General features: G+C 19.3%; 1 protein-coding gene across 1 annotated transcript; it reads left to right on the plus strand.

Annotated features, from left to right (window-relative positions):
* Positions 1-9,045: 9,045 nt before the first annotated feature.
* TrAtP1_006607 (uncharacterized protein) lies at positions 9,046-12,538 on the plus strand (the record flags this gene model as incomplete). The annotated part of the gene is made up of 3 exons (XM_066113196.1): positions 9,046-10,445; positions 10,509-12,431; positions 12,493-12,538. The coding sequence occupies exons 1-3, from the start codon at positions 9,280-9,282 to the stop codon at positions 12,536-12,538; spliced, it is 3,135 nt and encodes a 1,044-aa protein (XP_065969282.1). The 5' UTR covers positions 9,046-9,279.
* Positions 12,539-18,718: the final 6,180 nt, after the last annotated feature.

The following is an 18,718-nucleotide window of genomic DNA, read 5'->3' on the forward strand; positions in this document are numbered from 1 at the left end:
TTATTTAAAAGCTATAATTAAGTTATAAAAGGAGTAAGGAAAATAAAAATATACTTTTAAACTTAAAAATAAAATCTTTTATATAATAAAATAAAAAAAATATAAAATAAAAAATAAAACTTAAAAAAAAAATTTAATTTAATATAAAAAAATTACTAGTATTACTATAATATAATTATAAAAAAGTTAAAAAAAAATAAGTATATATTAATTAAATTATTATATAAGTTAAAATAAAATTATAAGTTTTAAATAGGATATTATTAAAAGTAAAAAAAAAAAAAAAAAAAAAAAAATTAAAAAATATTTTTTAAAAAGTATTTTAATAATATTAAAGAAAATATAAAAAACTATTTAGCTTAATATTAAAAATAATATAATTACTTTACTTATAATAAAATTATTATATAAATTTTATAAATAAAAAAATAATAAAGTTTTTTTTAATTTATAGCCTTAGTAAAGTAAAACTTAAAATACTTTAAAAATAAATATAAAAATAGTTAAAAAAAATATATTAGGTTATTTACTTTACTAGCTAAATACTTTATTATATTTATATTAAAAAAAAATAGGAAACTTAAATTAATTATTAATTATAAATAATTAAATAAAATTGCTATTAAAGATTAAATTTTATTATTACTAATTATAAAAATTTAAAATTAATTAACTAATATAAATTAATTTATTATCTTAAACCTTAAGGAAGTATATAACTTAATTTATATTTATAAAAGAAATAAATAAAAAATAATATTTAAAATATATTATAAATTATTTAAATACTTAATAATATTATTTAAGCTAATTAATATACTAGTAATTTTTTAATAAATAATTAATTATATATTATAAATATATATTAATAACTTTATAATTATATATTTTAATAATATTTTTATTTTTTTAAAAACCCTTAAAAAATATAAAAAGTATATTTATAAAATATTATAAATATTATAAAATATTAACCTATTAATAAAACTTAAGAAATATAATTTTTATATTTAAGAAATTAAATTCTTAGAATATTTAATTTTATTAAAATAAGTTTAAATAAACTTAAATAAATTAAAAGTAATATAAAAATAAAAGCTATTTAATATAAGAAAAAAGTATATAAAGCTTTTTAAGTTTAATAAATTATTATTAATAATTTATTAAAAATTATAATAAAATTACTAAATTACTTATAAATATTACTTAACTTAAAAAAAATAAAAAAAATAAAAAAAAATAAAAAAATAAAAAACTTATATATTAACCTAAAATAAAAAAAGTATTTAAATAACTTAAAAATATATTCCTTAATAAACTTATACTTATTATATATAATCTTAATAAGCTATTAAAAATTAAAATTAATTTATTAAATTTTATTATTAAAAAAGTATTAATATAAAAAAATAAAAAAATAAAAAACTATTTAATAGTATTTTTTTTATAAAAATTATATAAACTAAAATTAAAATATTTTATTTTTAATAAAAAATTTATAATAATTCTTAAAGTATTTAAAAAATAATAATATTATTACTTAAAAAGTAAATATAAAATTAAAGTTTATATTAACTATTATAATATTATATATTTTATTAAAACTTAAAAGCTTTTTATATATTAAACCTATTACTTTAAAATACTTTTAAACTTTAATTATAAATTTACTTACTATAAAAGCACTATTAATAAATAAGTAAATGCCTTAAGTTAAAAAAAGGAATATTTTAAAGAAATTCTAGAAATTAAAGCTTAAATTTTAAAAAAGAACTATAAAGGTAATTATAAAAAAATATAAATTAATATTTTATTTATTATAAAAGAATATAATTTTATTTTTAATAAAATAAGGGAATATATATTAAATATAAAATTAAATAAACTCCTAGAAGAAATAACTATTAAAAAAGGCTTACTAAAATAAAAAGAAAAAATCTAGGTATTACTAAAATTATAATTAAAAGTAATTTAAAATTTATATTATAGTATAATTATAATAGTATATTATAGTATTAGAATAATATAAAACTATATAATATACTATTATAAATTTCTAAGAATAAAAAATAAAATCTTAAAAATTATTAAAAAATATAATATATATAAAAAAATAAAAAATAAAAAATATTAGTTATATAAAATATTATAACTAATCCTAGTTCTAAAAAGGAATTAATATACTATTATATTTAATTATATTACTAACTTACTTAAGTTAAGAGATTTATTAATAAGAAAACACTTTAATAGTATTTTTATTATTATAAATAAACTCTTAAAGTAAGTATACTTTTTATTATATAAGAAAGTATATATAGTAGAAAACCTAATATATTTTTATATAAGATATATATTTATAAAATATAAAATACTAAAAGAAATTATATTAAATAAAAAAAGTATTTTTATATTTAAATTTTAATAAGAACTAATAGCTAAGCTTAAAACTTATTATAAGCTAAGTATTATATTTTACTTATAAATAAATAAAAAATAAAATAAATAAATTAAGTTATTAAAGTATATTTATAATATTATATTAATCTTTAATAAAATAATTAAGTTAAGATATTACTAATTATATAAATATAATATAATAGCTTTATAATAAAAATTATAAGAGTTATATTATTTTATATTAACTATAAATTTATACTAAAAGCCTATAAATTATCTTATAATAAACTAAATATAAATAATATATATATTCTTATAAAAGATATAATTTTATTATAAAAAGAACTTAAAGTTTAACTTAAATTTTTTAAATAATACTTAAAAAAATATATAAATTATATAAGAATTAAGGAACTAACCCTTTAAAAAAGAAATATAGTTTACTTACTATAATATTTATATAATAAAAAATTATTAAATATTAAAATAAATAAGCTAAGTAATAAATTAAACTTTAAAAAACTTAAACTTTTTAGGATTTTAAAGAAAATTAGTAAAGTTAATTATAAATTAAACTTACTTAATAATATATAACTTAAAATAACTATCTTTTATATATTATTATTTAAAAAAGCACTAGTAGATAAAAAGATAAATAAACTAATTATAAATAAAATTATTATTTAAAATATTAAGGAAAAATATAAAATTAAAAAACTAACTTATATATAAATAAATAAAATAATAAAAAAAAAAAGTATTTTACTAAATAATAAAAATATAATATTATTAATATAAGTAAGTTTATAATTAAAGTTTAAAAGTATTTTAAAATAATAAATTTAATATATAAAAAGCTTTTAAGTTTTAGTAAAATATATAATATTATAATAATTTATATATATTTTAATTTTATATTTACTTTTTAAGTAATAGTATTATTATTTTTTAAATACTTTAAGAATTATTATAAATTTCTTATTATAAATAAAATACTTTAATTTTAGTTTATATAGTTTTTATAAAAAGAATATTATTAAATAATTTTTCTTATTTTTATTTTTTTTATATTAATACTTTTTTAATAAGAAAGTTTAATAAGTTAATTTTAATTTCTAATAATTTATTAAAATTATATATAATAAGTATAAGTTTATTAAAAAGTATATTTTTAAGTTATTTAAATACTTTTTTTATTTTTAATTAATATATAAGTTTTTTATTTTTTTATTTTTTTTTATTTTTTTTATTTTCTTTAAGTTAAGTAATATTTATAAATAATTTAATAATTTTACTATAGTTTTTAATAAATTATTAATAATAATTTTTTAAATTTAAAAAGCTTTATATATTTTTTTTTATATTAAATAGTTTTTATTTTTATATTACTTTTAGCTTATTTAAGTTTATTTAAACTTATTTTAATAAAATTAAATATTTTAGGAATTTAACTTTTTAAATATAAAAGTTATATTTCTTAAGTTTTATTAATAAATTAATATTTTATAATATTTATAATATTTAATAAATATATTTTTTATATTTTTTAAGGGTTTTTAAGAAAATAAAAATATTATTAAAGTATATAATTATAAAATTATTAATATATATTTATAATATATAATTAATTATTTATAAAAAAGTTATTAATATATTAATTAACTTAAATAATATTATTAAATATTTAAATAATTTATAATATATTTTAAATATTATTTTTTATTTATTTTTTTTTATAAATATAAATTAAGTTATATACTTTTTTAAGATTTAAGATAATAAATTAATTTATATTAGTTAAATAATTTTAAATTTTTATAATTAATAATAATAAAATTTAATTTTTAATAGTAATTTTATTTAGCTATTTATAATTAATAATTAGTTTAAGTTTTTTATTTTTCTTTAATATAAATATAATAAAATATTTAACTAATAAAATAAATAACTTAATATATTTTTTTTAATTATTTTTATATTTACTTTTAAAGTATTTTAAGTTTTATTTTATTAAAATTATAAATTAAAAAAAACTTTATTATTTTTTTATTTATAAAATTTATATAATAATTTTATTATAAATAAAGTAATTATATTATTTTTAATATTAAGCTAAATAATTTCTTATATTTCCTTTAATATTATTAAAATATTTTTTAAAAAATATTTTTTAATTTTTTATTTTTTTTTCTTTTACTTTTAATAATATTTTATCTAAGGCTTATAATTTTATTTTAACTTATATAATAACTTAATTAATATGTACTTATTTTTTTTAATTCTTTTATAATTATATTATAATAATATTAATAATTTTTTTATATTAAATTTAATTTTTCTTTTAAATTTTTTTTTTATTTTATTTTATTATATAAAAGATTTTATTTTTAGGTTTAAAAGTATATTTTTACTTTTTTTACTTTTTTTATAGCTTAATTATAACTCTTAAGTAATATTTTTTTCCTAAAATATTTATTTTATTTTTTAATTAATTAATAGGTTATTTTATTTTAATTATAAATATTTTCGTATAATATTATAAGTGTTAAAGCTTATAATATTATATTTAATATTTTTAAAGTATTTAATAATTATTAAAAAAAAGTAATTAATTTTATATTTAATAATTATTTTATATTTTAAATATATAATACTTAAAATATAAAATAATAGTTTTTTAAAAATACTTAATAATTAAAGTTTTATTATTAAGTTAAAAATAATAAAATTATAATTTATATTATTATTTATATAAATTATAACTAATTACTAATTAATATATTTTTTAATTAGTAGTTTTTTATTATTATATTTAATTAAATTAATTTAAATATTATTTAAATAAGTTTAATTTTATATAATATTTTAATATTTTATATATTATTTATATTTTAAATTTTAATTTTAGCCCTAGATTATATAATAGTATTTTTTAATTAAGATTTTATTTTCTTTTTTTACTATTAATATAAGTTTTAAAATTATAGCTTTTTTATATTAGCCTTTAGGTTATTTAATAGTATTAGTTTTTTTTTATTAATATTTTAAGTAATTTTATATATTATAATTAAGAAAGTAGTTTTTTTAATATTTTAAATTTTATAAATAATAATTTTATATTTTATATTAGTTTTTAAGTTTAATAAAAGTATATATTTTATAATATAAAATATTATATAATATTTAATTATTATTTTTATAATACTTATTAAACCTTAGGCTTTTTATATACTTATTATTTAATAAGTAATAGGATTTTAATAAGATAATATATAATAAATTATAATTAGTAAGGTATTTTTATATTAAAAAGTGCTTTTTTAAGTACTATTATTATTTTTTTTATTAGTAGTATTTTTTAATTAATATATTTAAGACTTTATTATAATTATATTATAAGTTTTATAATTTATAAGTACTATATTTATTATAATTATAATTAAGGTTCCTTAACTTATAAAGTTTATATTAGTAAATATTTTTATTTATAAGTATTTTAAATATATTAAGTATATTATAAGTCTTATATAATATAACTTAATATTCCCTTTTTATTTATATTTTAAGGTGTTTTTTAATAAGTTTATTTTTTTCTTTAAGAAGTTTATATATAGCTTTTATATTTTATTATTATTTACCTTTATAAATATATTAAAATCCTTTTATAAATTTATAATTTAAGTATTCTTAGTATTTATAATCTAAGTCTTATAAGTAATAGTTATTATAATTATAAATATCCCTTACTTTAAGGGTTTTAGCCTTATATTAATATTATAGCTTATAAGCCTTATAATACTTATAGTTCTTATTTTAGTTTAAATTTTCCTTTTTACTTAAGACTTAATTATAAAAATTAAAAGTATTAATTTTTATTATTTTATAAGTTTTCTTAGCTTATAGCTTTCTTAAATAATAACTTAATTTATTTTTATTACTTTTATATATAAAATATAAATTATTATAGTAAGCTATTTAGCTAAGGTAAGTATATAATACTTTTATAATAATATTTATTTAAATTTTATTTTTAATAATTTTAAATTTCTTTTTATTTTTTTTAATATAATAATAGCTTTTATTATAGCTTTTTTTATTATAGTATTTATAAGTTATTTTAAATTAATAGTTTATTTTTTTATAGTTTTTTTTATTATAAGTATTATAAGTTTTATTAAATTTTTTATAATTAATAATATTAATATTTATTTTTTTTAATTAAGTTTTATTATCTTAAGTAATATAATTTTTTTATTTTTTTCCTTAATTAACCTAAGTATAATAAACTATACACTAAATAGTTAATATAAGGTAGATTCCTAAGGGATAAACTTAGTAAATAATTCTAGGTTTATATTAGTAAAGCAATTAGGAAACTTAATAAGTAATATAAATAATAGTAAATAATATTACTAAATAGTAAAAGTGTAAAGTGTATTATAATCTTAATTTTATATTAATAACTAGCTATTTAAAACTATCTTTAAGTAAGTGTAAAAAGTATATATATATTTTATTATTTATTAATATTTACTTTTCTAAAGTAAATATCTTTTATATTAGGAATTTATTTACTAATATTTACTTTCTTAAAGTAAATATAATCCTAATTAGCTATATTACCTAAAGGTTTTTTTATTATATATACCCTATAGGTTTATTTATTATAACTATAAGTTATTAGGTTATAACACTAAGGCTAATATTTAATAATTTAATTATTTTTTTTATTTTCTTTTTTTTACTTTTATTCTTATTACTAGTTATTAATTATAATAGCTTCTTAAGTAAATATAATAAAAGTAATTTTTATTAATTTATTTTATAAATTTTATTTTTAACTTTTAACTTTAGGTTATAGTAGTATATTTTTTTTTAATTTCTTAGTTTAATTAATTTTATTAAGTAATTAAATAAAAGTTAAAATATATTTATAATATAGCTTTTTTTATTTAAGGTTTTAAAGTTTTTTTTTTACTTCTTAAGCTTTATTAATAATTTTAAAGGATTTTTTTAATTATTTTTTAAGGTTCTTATACTCTTTAAAAACTTCTTTTATTAATTTATTTTATTAAGCTAAATTATTTTTTTTATTCTTAAAGAATATTTTAAATTAATTAATTATTATATTTTTGATATATATTTTTATATATTTAATTTATTTTTTTAAATTATCTTTTAAAAATATTTTTAAATAAAAATACTTAAAGTAAGTTTATAATTTATTAAGGAATTAGTAAAGTTTAATAATATTTTTATTAAACTTCTTTAATTACTTAATTTTTAAAACCTTTTTTAAATTCTAGTTTCTTATTTATAAGAATTACTAGTACTATTATAAATATTATAATAAGTATTACCTAAGGATATACTTTTAATAAGTTATTAAATTATTACTATAGATTATTAATAGTTTATATATATTAAGTAATAATTTACTAGTTTATAAAATATAATATATATAAGTTTTAAATTATATATTTTATATTTTTTATATAAGTTTTAGTATTTTATTTTTATTACTTATATTATTTATATTTTTATTTAAAAGCTTTTATTAAAGTATTTTATTAATTATAAGCTATTTTTACTAATATATCTTTAAATTTAATAATATTATTTAACTAGTAATTACTTAAAGCTTAGCTTTTATAATTAATATTATATTTTAAAATATTAAAAATTAATATTTATATCTTAGATTTTATATTACCTATAAGATCTAGTAACTATTTAAATAAAAGTTATTAATATATAATAAATTATATATTAAATAATTAATATAATATAAATTCCTAAGGAATAAACCTAATAAATAATTCTAGGTTTATATTAGTAAAGTAATTAAAAAACCTAATAAATAATATAAGTAATAGTAAATAAATATTACTAAAGTATAAGTAATATAAAATATATTATAATCTTAATTTTATATTAATAACTAGCTATTTAAAATTATTTTTTAAGTAAGTATAAGAAATATATATATATTTTATTATTTACTAATATTTACTTTTTTAAAGTAACTATCTTTTATATTAGGAATTTATTTACTAGTGTTTACTTTCTAAAAGTAAATATAATCTTAATTAGCTATATTAGCTAAAGGTTTCTTTATTACATATATCCTATAGGTTTATTTATTATAACCATAAGTTATTAGGTTATAATACACTAATAGTTAAACATGTGTGGTCAGGCATATAAATATAAGATAATATAAGTCCTTTTTTTCCTAGGCTAGAATAAATTTCCCTGGTATAAAGTATTTGATTAGGCATTTATGCAGGATTAGGCATGAAATAGTTAAACACGTGTTGTCAGGTATATAAATATAATATAATATAAGTCCTTTTTCCCTAGGCTGGAATAAATTTCCTTGGAATAAGGTATTCAATTAGGCATTTATGCAGGATTGGGCATAGTATAGTTGGACACGTGTTATTAAGTACTTTTTTCCTAGGCTAAAATATATTTCCCCGGTATAAAGTATTTGACCAGGCATTTACGCAGGATTGGGCATATCTGACGAGGCTGTGATGCTACCTTGTAATCTTAGTCTGATATCTCATATGACGTGGCGCACTTATATTAACTCTGGATTACGCACATCGTTTATTGTCCCTCAAGCTTCATTCCTGCCTGCTTCATTCTATTTCTCTTTCAAGGCTGTGTGGCACAACAAGAGTAGTGCGCTTTTCGTACAACAGTGTGGCTCTGAGCAGATTCATTAGCTTACCATTTGCCTGGCTTACCAGCATTTGCGGAACCAAGACTTTTTTTCTTATAAGGAACTTTTTTTTATAAAGAACTTTTTTTTTCTACCGGCTTCACTATTCTCATTACCACATCATTAAACCCCTCTTTGCAGCCTAAACCATGCGTCTCTTGGAATTCAGCGACACCAAATTCAGCTTTACAAAAGATTTACAAGACAAAAATATACCCCAATACGCTATTCTATCACATACGTGGGGGTTAGATACCGAAGAGGTCACTTATAAAGATCTAATTGACGGCACTGGGATGAACAAAGCCGGATTCAAGAAGCTTCAATTTTGCGGAGAGCAAGCAATGCAAGATGGCCTACAATACTTTTGGATCGATACTTGCTGCATCGATAAATCCAACTCCACTGAGTTGAATGAGGCAATTACTTCTATGTTTCGATGGTATCAAAATGCTACCCGCTGCTATGTATACCTTTCAGACGTCTCATTCCCTACGTTCGACAGTCTCCAACAATTCAATCCAGAGGTGGATACAATTTTTCGGGCAAGCAGATGGTTCACGCGAGGCTGGACGCTTCAAGAACTTATAGCGCCATTTTCAGTTGAATTTTTTACGAAAGAAGGAAAGCTGATAGGGAACAAGAAATCTCTCGAGCAACAGATTCATGAAGTAACAAAAGTTGCTATCCAAGCCCTGCGAGGCGAATCCCTGTCCGAATTTGATATTGAGGAACGATTTAATTGGGCAGATGGACGGCAAACCTCTCGTGAAGAGGACTTGGCTTACTGCCTCTTTGGCATTTTCGATGTTTCTATTGCAGCCTTGTATGGGGAAGGGAAAGATAAGGCATTTCGCCGACTGAGAAAAGATATCAGCGAGAATCATACCGGGCAAAACACCATGTGTACCATGAGGACAGCACAAGCCATAACCCGGATGGTGGACACTGGAATAAGCATCATTGATTCAGCGGAGCAAATAAGAAATTCGGAAGATTCTCTATCACAATATCTGGACAATTTACTGAAAGAGGTTGCACAGGAAAGAGAAGCGCTATCAAAGCTGGGAAACAAGCTTGATAGCGATATGAAGAAGAGACTAAATCCACTTATCGAGAAATTAAAGCAGCTTTGCGATAAGCTTCTTGTTTCTCCTGGGCTTAAGATGCAACGCCAGGGCAAATTCAAGATAGCAGAAAGCGCGATCAAAGACAAATTGGACGAAGAAGACAAGAAGAGCGAATATACCGTAATGCGCAAAGAATTTATTGCTTTCAAACAGGAGCTAATGGCAAGCAAGCTGGATAATATTCTGTGAGTTAAATGCGATAATTCAGCCATTCTATTGGGCCACGCTGACCTATATTCATTTCGAAGGGAAATCGTTGCAAACAAAACCAAACGGACTTATCAGAAATTGCAATCACTTGATCAACTCGAGGCAAATTATAACCTTATCAAATGGAATGATTTCACGCAACGCTCGCCAGACGAGTTTGATGAGCTATCCCAGCGAGTAGCTACACTTATAGCGAGGTTGAACTTGGGTTTTGATTTTAAAGGCCAAAAATTCGATAATACAGAACAGGCAGCGTATGGCACATTTGACTGGATGGTCCGTTTTGACTCTTCCATTGCTTGTTCTACTCGAAAACTAGAGGAGAAAGAGGAAGAAGTCTACAAGAGGCATAACGAGGAGAACTTAGAGCGCCGTGCCGAAGCTACACATCAATTTCGTTCATTTCTGAAGGACGATCGCCGAGTGTATATGGTTCTTGGCAAGCCTGGTTCTGGCAAGTCTACTCTCATGAAGTCTCTGGTTGAGAGTCCACAAGTTAAATATGAACTTGAGAGTTGGGCTCTAGAACAAAAGAAAAGGCTGATAAAGGCTCATTTTTTCTTCTCTGTTACGTTTGGGAGCGGAGGCCTACAGACAGAAGAGGCTATGTGTCGTGATATTCTGATTCAAGTTATTCGATGTCATCCAGAACTTGCTCTCATTATTTTGAGGGACGAGCCGACTCTAAACGACAGGATCAGCATAGGTTATAAAACTATTCAAAGGGCTCTTGCGACGCTTTTTAGCGGCAGAGATGGAATCGCTGAAAAATACTGCATTTGTCTCGTTATCGATGGCCTGGACGAATTTCGACCGTCGCAAGAGCAAACTCAGCAAGTTAATGAAAAAATTTTCATGCTGACTAGTAGCTTGATTCAAACTTCTAGCTCTCCTACAACTACCAAGTTGATTTTATCATCTCGACCGATACCTAAGCTAATTCCTCAGCAATACGAGGATCAAGTTCCTATTCTTTCATTGCACGAGTACACAAGATCGGATATTCTTCAGTTGAGCTTCTCTCAGCTAAATCAATCTGCATTGACACATCGAGATATCTACATACCGGACTATGAGGAGCTTAGTGAGCTCATAGCTATGAGAGCAGAGGGTATTTTTATATGGGCTAAATGGGTGATCAATGACCTGATTGCTGCCTGCATTCGCGGAGAAGATAGAACGCAATTTCGAGAAAGAATCAAAACGACATCTCGGAATATGTCTGATATATACATCGGCACCCTTAACCGGGTTGAAATCGCAAGTCGAAGCCAATCTGCTACACTCCTATACCTAGCTGCTTTCAGACCAGCGGGGTTTCGACTTAACGGGCTTGTCTGCTCCTGGTTAGAAAGGCTTGAAAATCCGGGGTTTCCCATGAATATTCCTGTTCAATTGTATGATCAACGCAGAACTCAAAACCTTCTGCAAGAGGCTGATTTGAAAGTGGAAGCCCTGACCCATGGCATGATGAGAATCACTGATATGCCATACCTAACCGAAGTGCGAGGCAACATATCTCAAGAAAGCACAACCTTTTTCTCCAAAGAAATTGTTTTCTTGCATCGATCTACTCAGGACTTTGTGAAAGACGTGTTGGAAGGTAACGAAGAAGTTCACGAGTTGGCTAATAGCTGGCTCTTCGGCAAAAAGGACAAAATTGAGAAAAAATTTGAGATAACTGATAACAGCCTATCTATTTTCACTCGTATCTTTGTTGCAGAAATGCGATTCGGAGTTCCTAGGAAAGATAATGAGGGCAACCCACACGACGACTTCATGGACTATGGGTTTTGGAGTTCCAGCCCGGATAGTATTCAACAAGATCGAATTACCAGAGTTACAGACTTTGGCCACTTCTCAGAGACTCAGAGAAAGTTTTATACAGGCCGTTGGGCAGGCCAATCGGTCTTTCTTCAATCTCTGTGGCGAAGAAAGGTTGATATTGAACAATGGTTTTTGTTCGGTGAAGTCTGTATCAGTCTTAGCTGGGCAATGTATATGCGTTTTGATATCACTCAGGAGCTTCCAGGCAGACGACTTGGTCGTGCACTTGCCTCACAGCTAGCTCTAATTGCCGCTATCGGGCCAAATGACGTAGCGACAGGTATCGTTTCATGGTTGCTGAAAAACAAGTGCACAAGTCCAGACAGCATGGTTACGATTTTTACATCAGAATATGTCGAAGAAATATGCAATGAGTTACTGATAAACGCAAACAAACGATCTCCTCATACCGGCAGAAACTGTTGTTGTGGAGAGAACGAAGAACCTGTTATTTACAGGAATGGAAGAAGAGTGCCTATCTGGCTTATTATTCTTCGTTTATACGGCCGGGCTGGTCGAAACGCTAAGAACAAACCATCTAGCAAGGAATTTGAGAGTTTCTGTCGCTTGCTAGAAGTATGGCTCGAAGAAAGCTATCCGAGTGATGCTGTCTTGGTACTTGCCGCGGATAAGCAGTGTTTATATGATGGAAATTATTCCGACGAAAATCTATACTACGTGGAAATCGAACAAATTGCACGCAGCATACTAGGATCAGAAGCTGTTGCCAACTTAGAATTGAAATTAAGGAGGGTGCGCGGAAACTTGAGGTCGCAAGGTCAACCTCAGCGGATCCATGCTCTATTGCGAAGTTTACAAATACGCAAAAAAGACACTCCATCTCGCCTAAATATTCGTCAAAGATATAGACATCTATCCAATGACAAACTTGCTGATTCCGATTGGGCGGTATATGGGGTTATATCATTAGAGCATGAATTAATGGGCGATTTTCATTGTAATATAGTTTCTTAAATGTAAATAGTTCAAAGATATAATAAAGGAACTGTTATAACCTAAAACCTATAATTATAACAATAGGCTTACTAAGTAAAAAAGATTAAATTAAGGTAATTTATTTTATTGATAAAATATTACTTAATACTCTTAAGCCTTAAGTAAATTAAGTAAAACTTAATAAACTTAATATTTAATTAAATTATATATATATATATATTTACTTTTTTATATATATTATATAAGCTTATAGCTACTGTTAAAAATAAAGTGCACTAGTAAGTTTAGCTTATGTAACTATTGTTTAAGATAAAAAGCAAAAGTATAAATTTATAATAGCTAAATGTTAAATAAGCCTTAACCTTAATAGAAGCTTTTATATAATTTTTTTTAAAGAGTAAAGTTTATTATATTTAGATGTTAAGGGCTTAAGAATTAAAGGTATATGCTTTTATTTTTTAGAGGTATAACTTATTATAATATTCTAACCTATACTATAATATCCTAACTTATACTATTGTACTTAGGTATAGGGTAAGTTCCTAATTTATAAACTAAGGCATTAGTTTATATTAGCAAAAAAATATAAGAGATCTAATAAGTAATATAATTATATAACTAATAAAATTATAAATAACTAATTTAATTATTATCTAAAAGTGCTATATTAATAACTAATTATTTAAGTTTTATTTAATAAGTATAATAAATGTTCTTATATAATAAGTTATTTTATAATTATTACTAATATAAGTCTTATAATACCTAATAAAAATATACTCCTAGAGTTATATTTTTATTTTATAAATAAGTATATATTTTATTAAAAAAAAAGCTATATTCTAATTAATTATTCCCTTTTAATATATTACTAAAGATATATATTATAAGAATCTTATATAATTAATTTATAATATAATACTTTTTTTTTATTAATTTTATTCTTAAGGTCTTAATAATATATAAGGTTTATAAATTTTTTTTTTTAGTATAATAAGTAATTTTTTTTTCTTATTATAATATTTTAAAGTATTTTTAAATATTATTTTATAGTTTTAAAAAGTTTAATTATTTATTATAAAACAATTATAATAGTAATTAATATTATTAAAGTTCTTATAATACTTTATTTTTTTTATAATACTTATAACTTATTATATAAAATAGTACTAAAGTATTAAAAGTATTTAAAGTATACTTATAAGGGTTAAATATATAATAAAAATAATATTTCCTTAGTATTTAGTAAATTTATAAGTTTAAAATAAGTAAATTTTTCTAATTTCTTTTTAGCTTAATATCTAATATTTAAGAAAAAAAAGTTAAATATTAAAAAGTATTAAGCTAAGTAAAAATTACTTTAATAATAATAAAAGCTAATAAAGTATTAATAATAATTAATATTATTATTTTAATTAATAAATAAGAGTTTTATATAATTATAATAACTTTATAAGTAATATTAATAAATAAATATATAAAGTAAGTAAATATTTTATAAAAATACTTAATTTTTTAATAAATTAAATAATCTTAAGTATATTAAGTTAAAAGCTATAGTTAATATATAACTTAATAATAATATTAATAAAATTTATTAAAATATTATATTAGTTAACTTAAGTTTATTAATTTTATAAAATAAAAGAATTTTTTTATTAGCTTTTAAAAGTTAAAGTATTTTATTAATTCTTATAAATTTTCTAGGTTAAAGTATTTTCTTTATTTAATAAAGTATTTAATATTATTTATATTAGAGTTTTAGTATATAATAAGTACTTTTTTAATTTTATATTTTATTTTATTTTTAATAATAATTTTATTTAAAATAAGTTTTTTAATATTTTTATTAACTTATACTTTTTAAGTTATAATATATAAAATATTAAAATTTAAAGTTTTATTATATATAATAAAGCTAGCTTATAAGCTATTTTTTTAATTTATTTAAGAACTTTATAAAATTATATTTTTTTAATATTAAATTTATTACTTAGCTTATTTATTTTAATATTTAATAATTTATAGTCTTATAAATATTATAATATATAAATTATATTCTTTTTTTTAAAAAATTAATTTATTAATTTTATTTTAATTTATATATTTTTTTATTTTATTTTAAATAAGTTTAAGTTATATATATATTTCTTAATATAAATTAATTATTATTTTTATTATAAATTAAGCTTTTTTTAAATTAAATTTATTTTATAATAGTTTAAATACTTTTAATATAAATTTATAATTAATATAAAAAAGTATAATTCTTATAGATTTTAAAAGTATACTATTATAATATAACTAAGCTACTAATAGCTTTTTTACCTAATTATTTTATATAAAGTTAATATAATAATATAAATAAGCTTTAATAATTTAATTAATATATTTTATTTATTTATTTATTTAAGAGTAATATATAATATTTAATTTATAATTTATTTCTAATTTAGTTATAAGTTTTTATAAAAATTTAAAAGTAAATATTTATTTTTTATTTAATATTATTTCTTTTAATAATTTATATTTTATAATAATTATTCTTATATATATATAAGTAAGTTTTTTTATTATATATAATTTATTATATAATATAAAGTAAGTTTACTTTAATAAGTAATAAACTAATATAAATATATTATTATATTTAACTTTTATAAAAGATTTAATAAATAAAAGTAAATTAGTAATATAATTAAATATAACTTATTTTAAATATAATAATAATTCTTTATTAAGTTTATTTTTATAAAAATTATATTTATAATATTATTTTAAAATATTTACTATTAAGTTTTTTAATTATTTAATTTTTTATAATTTTTTATTTAATATTATTAATTCTTTTTATAAAATTATAATATATTTTTATATTTATTATTCTAAGGTTTTTTTTTTTTTAATATATTAATAAAATATATTAATAAGTAATAGGAAAATCTTAGGTTTTTAGCTTTTTAGTTTTCTTTTTTCCTTTTTTTTAAATTTAATTTATTATATTATTAATAAATTTAGTTTATTTTCTAGTTTATATTAAGTTTATATTTATATAACTAATATAACAAACTATATACTAGATAGTTAATATAGGGTAGATTCCCAAGGGATAAACCTAGTAAATGATTCTAGGTTTATATTAGCAGAGCGGTTAAGAAGCTTAATAGGTAATATAGGTAATTATCACTAGATAGTAAAAGTGTAAAGCATATTACAATCTTAATTCTATATTAATAACTAGTTATTTAAGTTATTTAAATAAGCATAAAAAAGTAAACTTATATATTTAATCTAGTTATATATAATTATAGTTATAGTAGTAATCACTATAGTAATTACTAGGATAGTGTTAATAAGCGCAGGAGTAATTACTTATAGTATAATAATCACTTCCTTCTAGTTAATTATTTAAAATATAATATATCCTTTCTAGGGCCTGCTAATATAACTAAGTGTTATTAGGTTATAATATAATACTCCCTCCTTATTAATCTTGTCCTTAAGGCCTATAATTAGGTTATTTTATTCCTGTTAATATATCTCCCTTTTTCCTTCTTTAAATTCTTATTAATATAATATCTAATCTTCTTTCTTTAGCTTCCCTTCTAACCCTTTATTATTATTATTTAGCAGATTTAATTACTATTAAGGGTTTTAATATTATGCCTTATTCTTATTATTTATCTAAGGGGCTTTACTACTAGATAGCAGAGTATTACTTTTTAAAATATAGTAAATATATAAGGGCTAGTTGCCTATATAATAGTTAAGGAGTAGCTCTTAATTCTTATAAGTTCTTGTTTTTATTATAATAAAGTCTTATATTAATTTATAGTATTTTATATTATTTTAGAGTCTTATTATTTAAATTTAGCTAAGGAGTTAGCTGAACTTTTATTATTATAGTATTATAAGGCTTTTTATAAGGCTTAGGCTAAAATAAATAAGGCTTTAGATTATCTAGAGTAGTTATATTATTAGAAATAGCAGCTTTATACTAAGGGTAAAGAGATAGTGCAGTATAGCTTAAGCTTATTAAATAAGCTTAAGGATATTAAGCGGCAAGAGTTAAAGGTTCTTTTTATTATATAGAACTACTAGGGGGGTAGATCTTCTTAATTCTAATTTCTTACTTAACCCTTCTTTATTATTCCCAGAGATTAAAGAAACTTTATTATTAGTGCGCAGGAGTTAAAGTTTTCTTTAGGTTCCTATAAGTTTTCTATTTCTAGGTATTCCTTCCATTTAACTAGGTACTCTATATTATTTATTTCCAGATTTTAGTATATAGCAAGTATTTTTTTAATTTTATATTCTTCTTTAATATCTTAGACTATTATTTTATTTATAATTAGTTCACTTATCTCTTTATTTACTAGTGCTTTTTCAAGTAGTAATATATAAAAGACAGCTATTTTTAATCTTATATTATTAAGTAAATCTAGCTTATAGTTAACTTTACTAACTTTCTTTAGAATTTTAAATAGCCTAAGTTTCCTAAAATCTAATTTATTACTTAGCCTATTTATTCTAATATTTAGTAATTTTTTATTATATAAGTATTATAATAAGTAAACTATATCTCCCTCCTAAAGGGTTAGTCCCTTAATCCTTATATAATCTACATATTCTTTTATATATTATCTAAAGAATTTAAGTTAAGTCTTAAGTTCTTCTTATAATTAGATTATATCTTTTATAAGAATGCGTATATTATCTGTGTTTAAGCTATCGCATAATGGTCTATAGGCTTCTAGTGTAAACCCATAGTTAATATAAAATAATATAACTCCTATAGTTTTTATTATAAAGCTATTATATTATATTTAAGTAATTAATAGCATTTTAACCTAGTTATTTTACTAAAGGTTAATATAGTATTACAAATATACTTTAATAACTTAATTTATTTATTTTATTTATTTGTCTATTTATAAGTGGAATATAGTGCTTAACTTATAGTGGGTTCTAAGTTTAGCCATTAGTTCTTGCTAAAATTTAAATGCAAAAGTGCTTCCTTTATTTAATATAATTTCTTTTAGCATTTTATATTTAGTAAATATATATCTTATATAAAGATATATTAGATTTTTAGTATTATACACCTTCTTATATAGTAGGAAATATACTTATTTAAAGAGTTTATTTATAATAATAAAAATACTATTAAAGTGTTTTCTTATTAATAGGTCTTTTAATTTAAGTAAGTTAGTAATATAATTAAATGTAATAGTATACTAATTTCTTTCTAAAACTAGGATTAGTTATAATTTCCCATATAGCTAATATCTTTCATCTTTTATTTTTTTATATATATTGCATTTGTTAAGGACTTCTTTAATAATTTTCTTTAGTCCTATGAACCTATAATAGCAGGTTATATAGTTATATATTATTTTAAAGCCTTTATAAACTGCTATAATTATGCTTTAATATAAGTCTTAGATTATTTCTAGCTATAATT

The sequence above is a fragment of the Trichoderma atroviride genome, chromosome 3 (genome assembly GCF_020647795.1).
Source record: "Trichoderma atroviride chromosome 3, complete sequence".
NCBI lineage: Eukaryota > Fungi > Ascomycota > Sordariomycetes > Hypocreales > Hypocreaceae > Trichoderma > Trichoderma atroviride.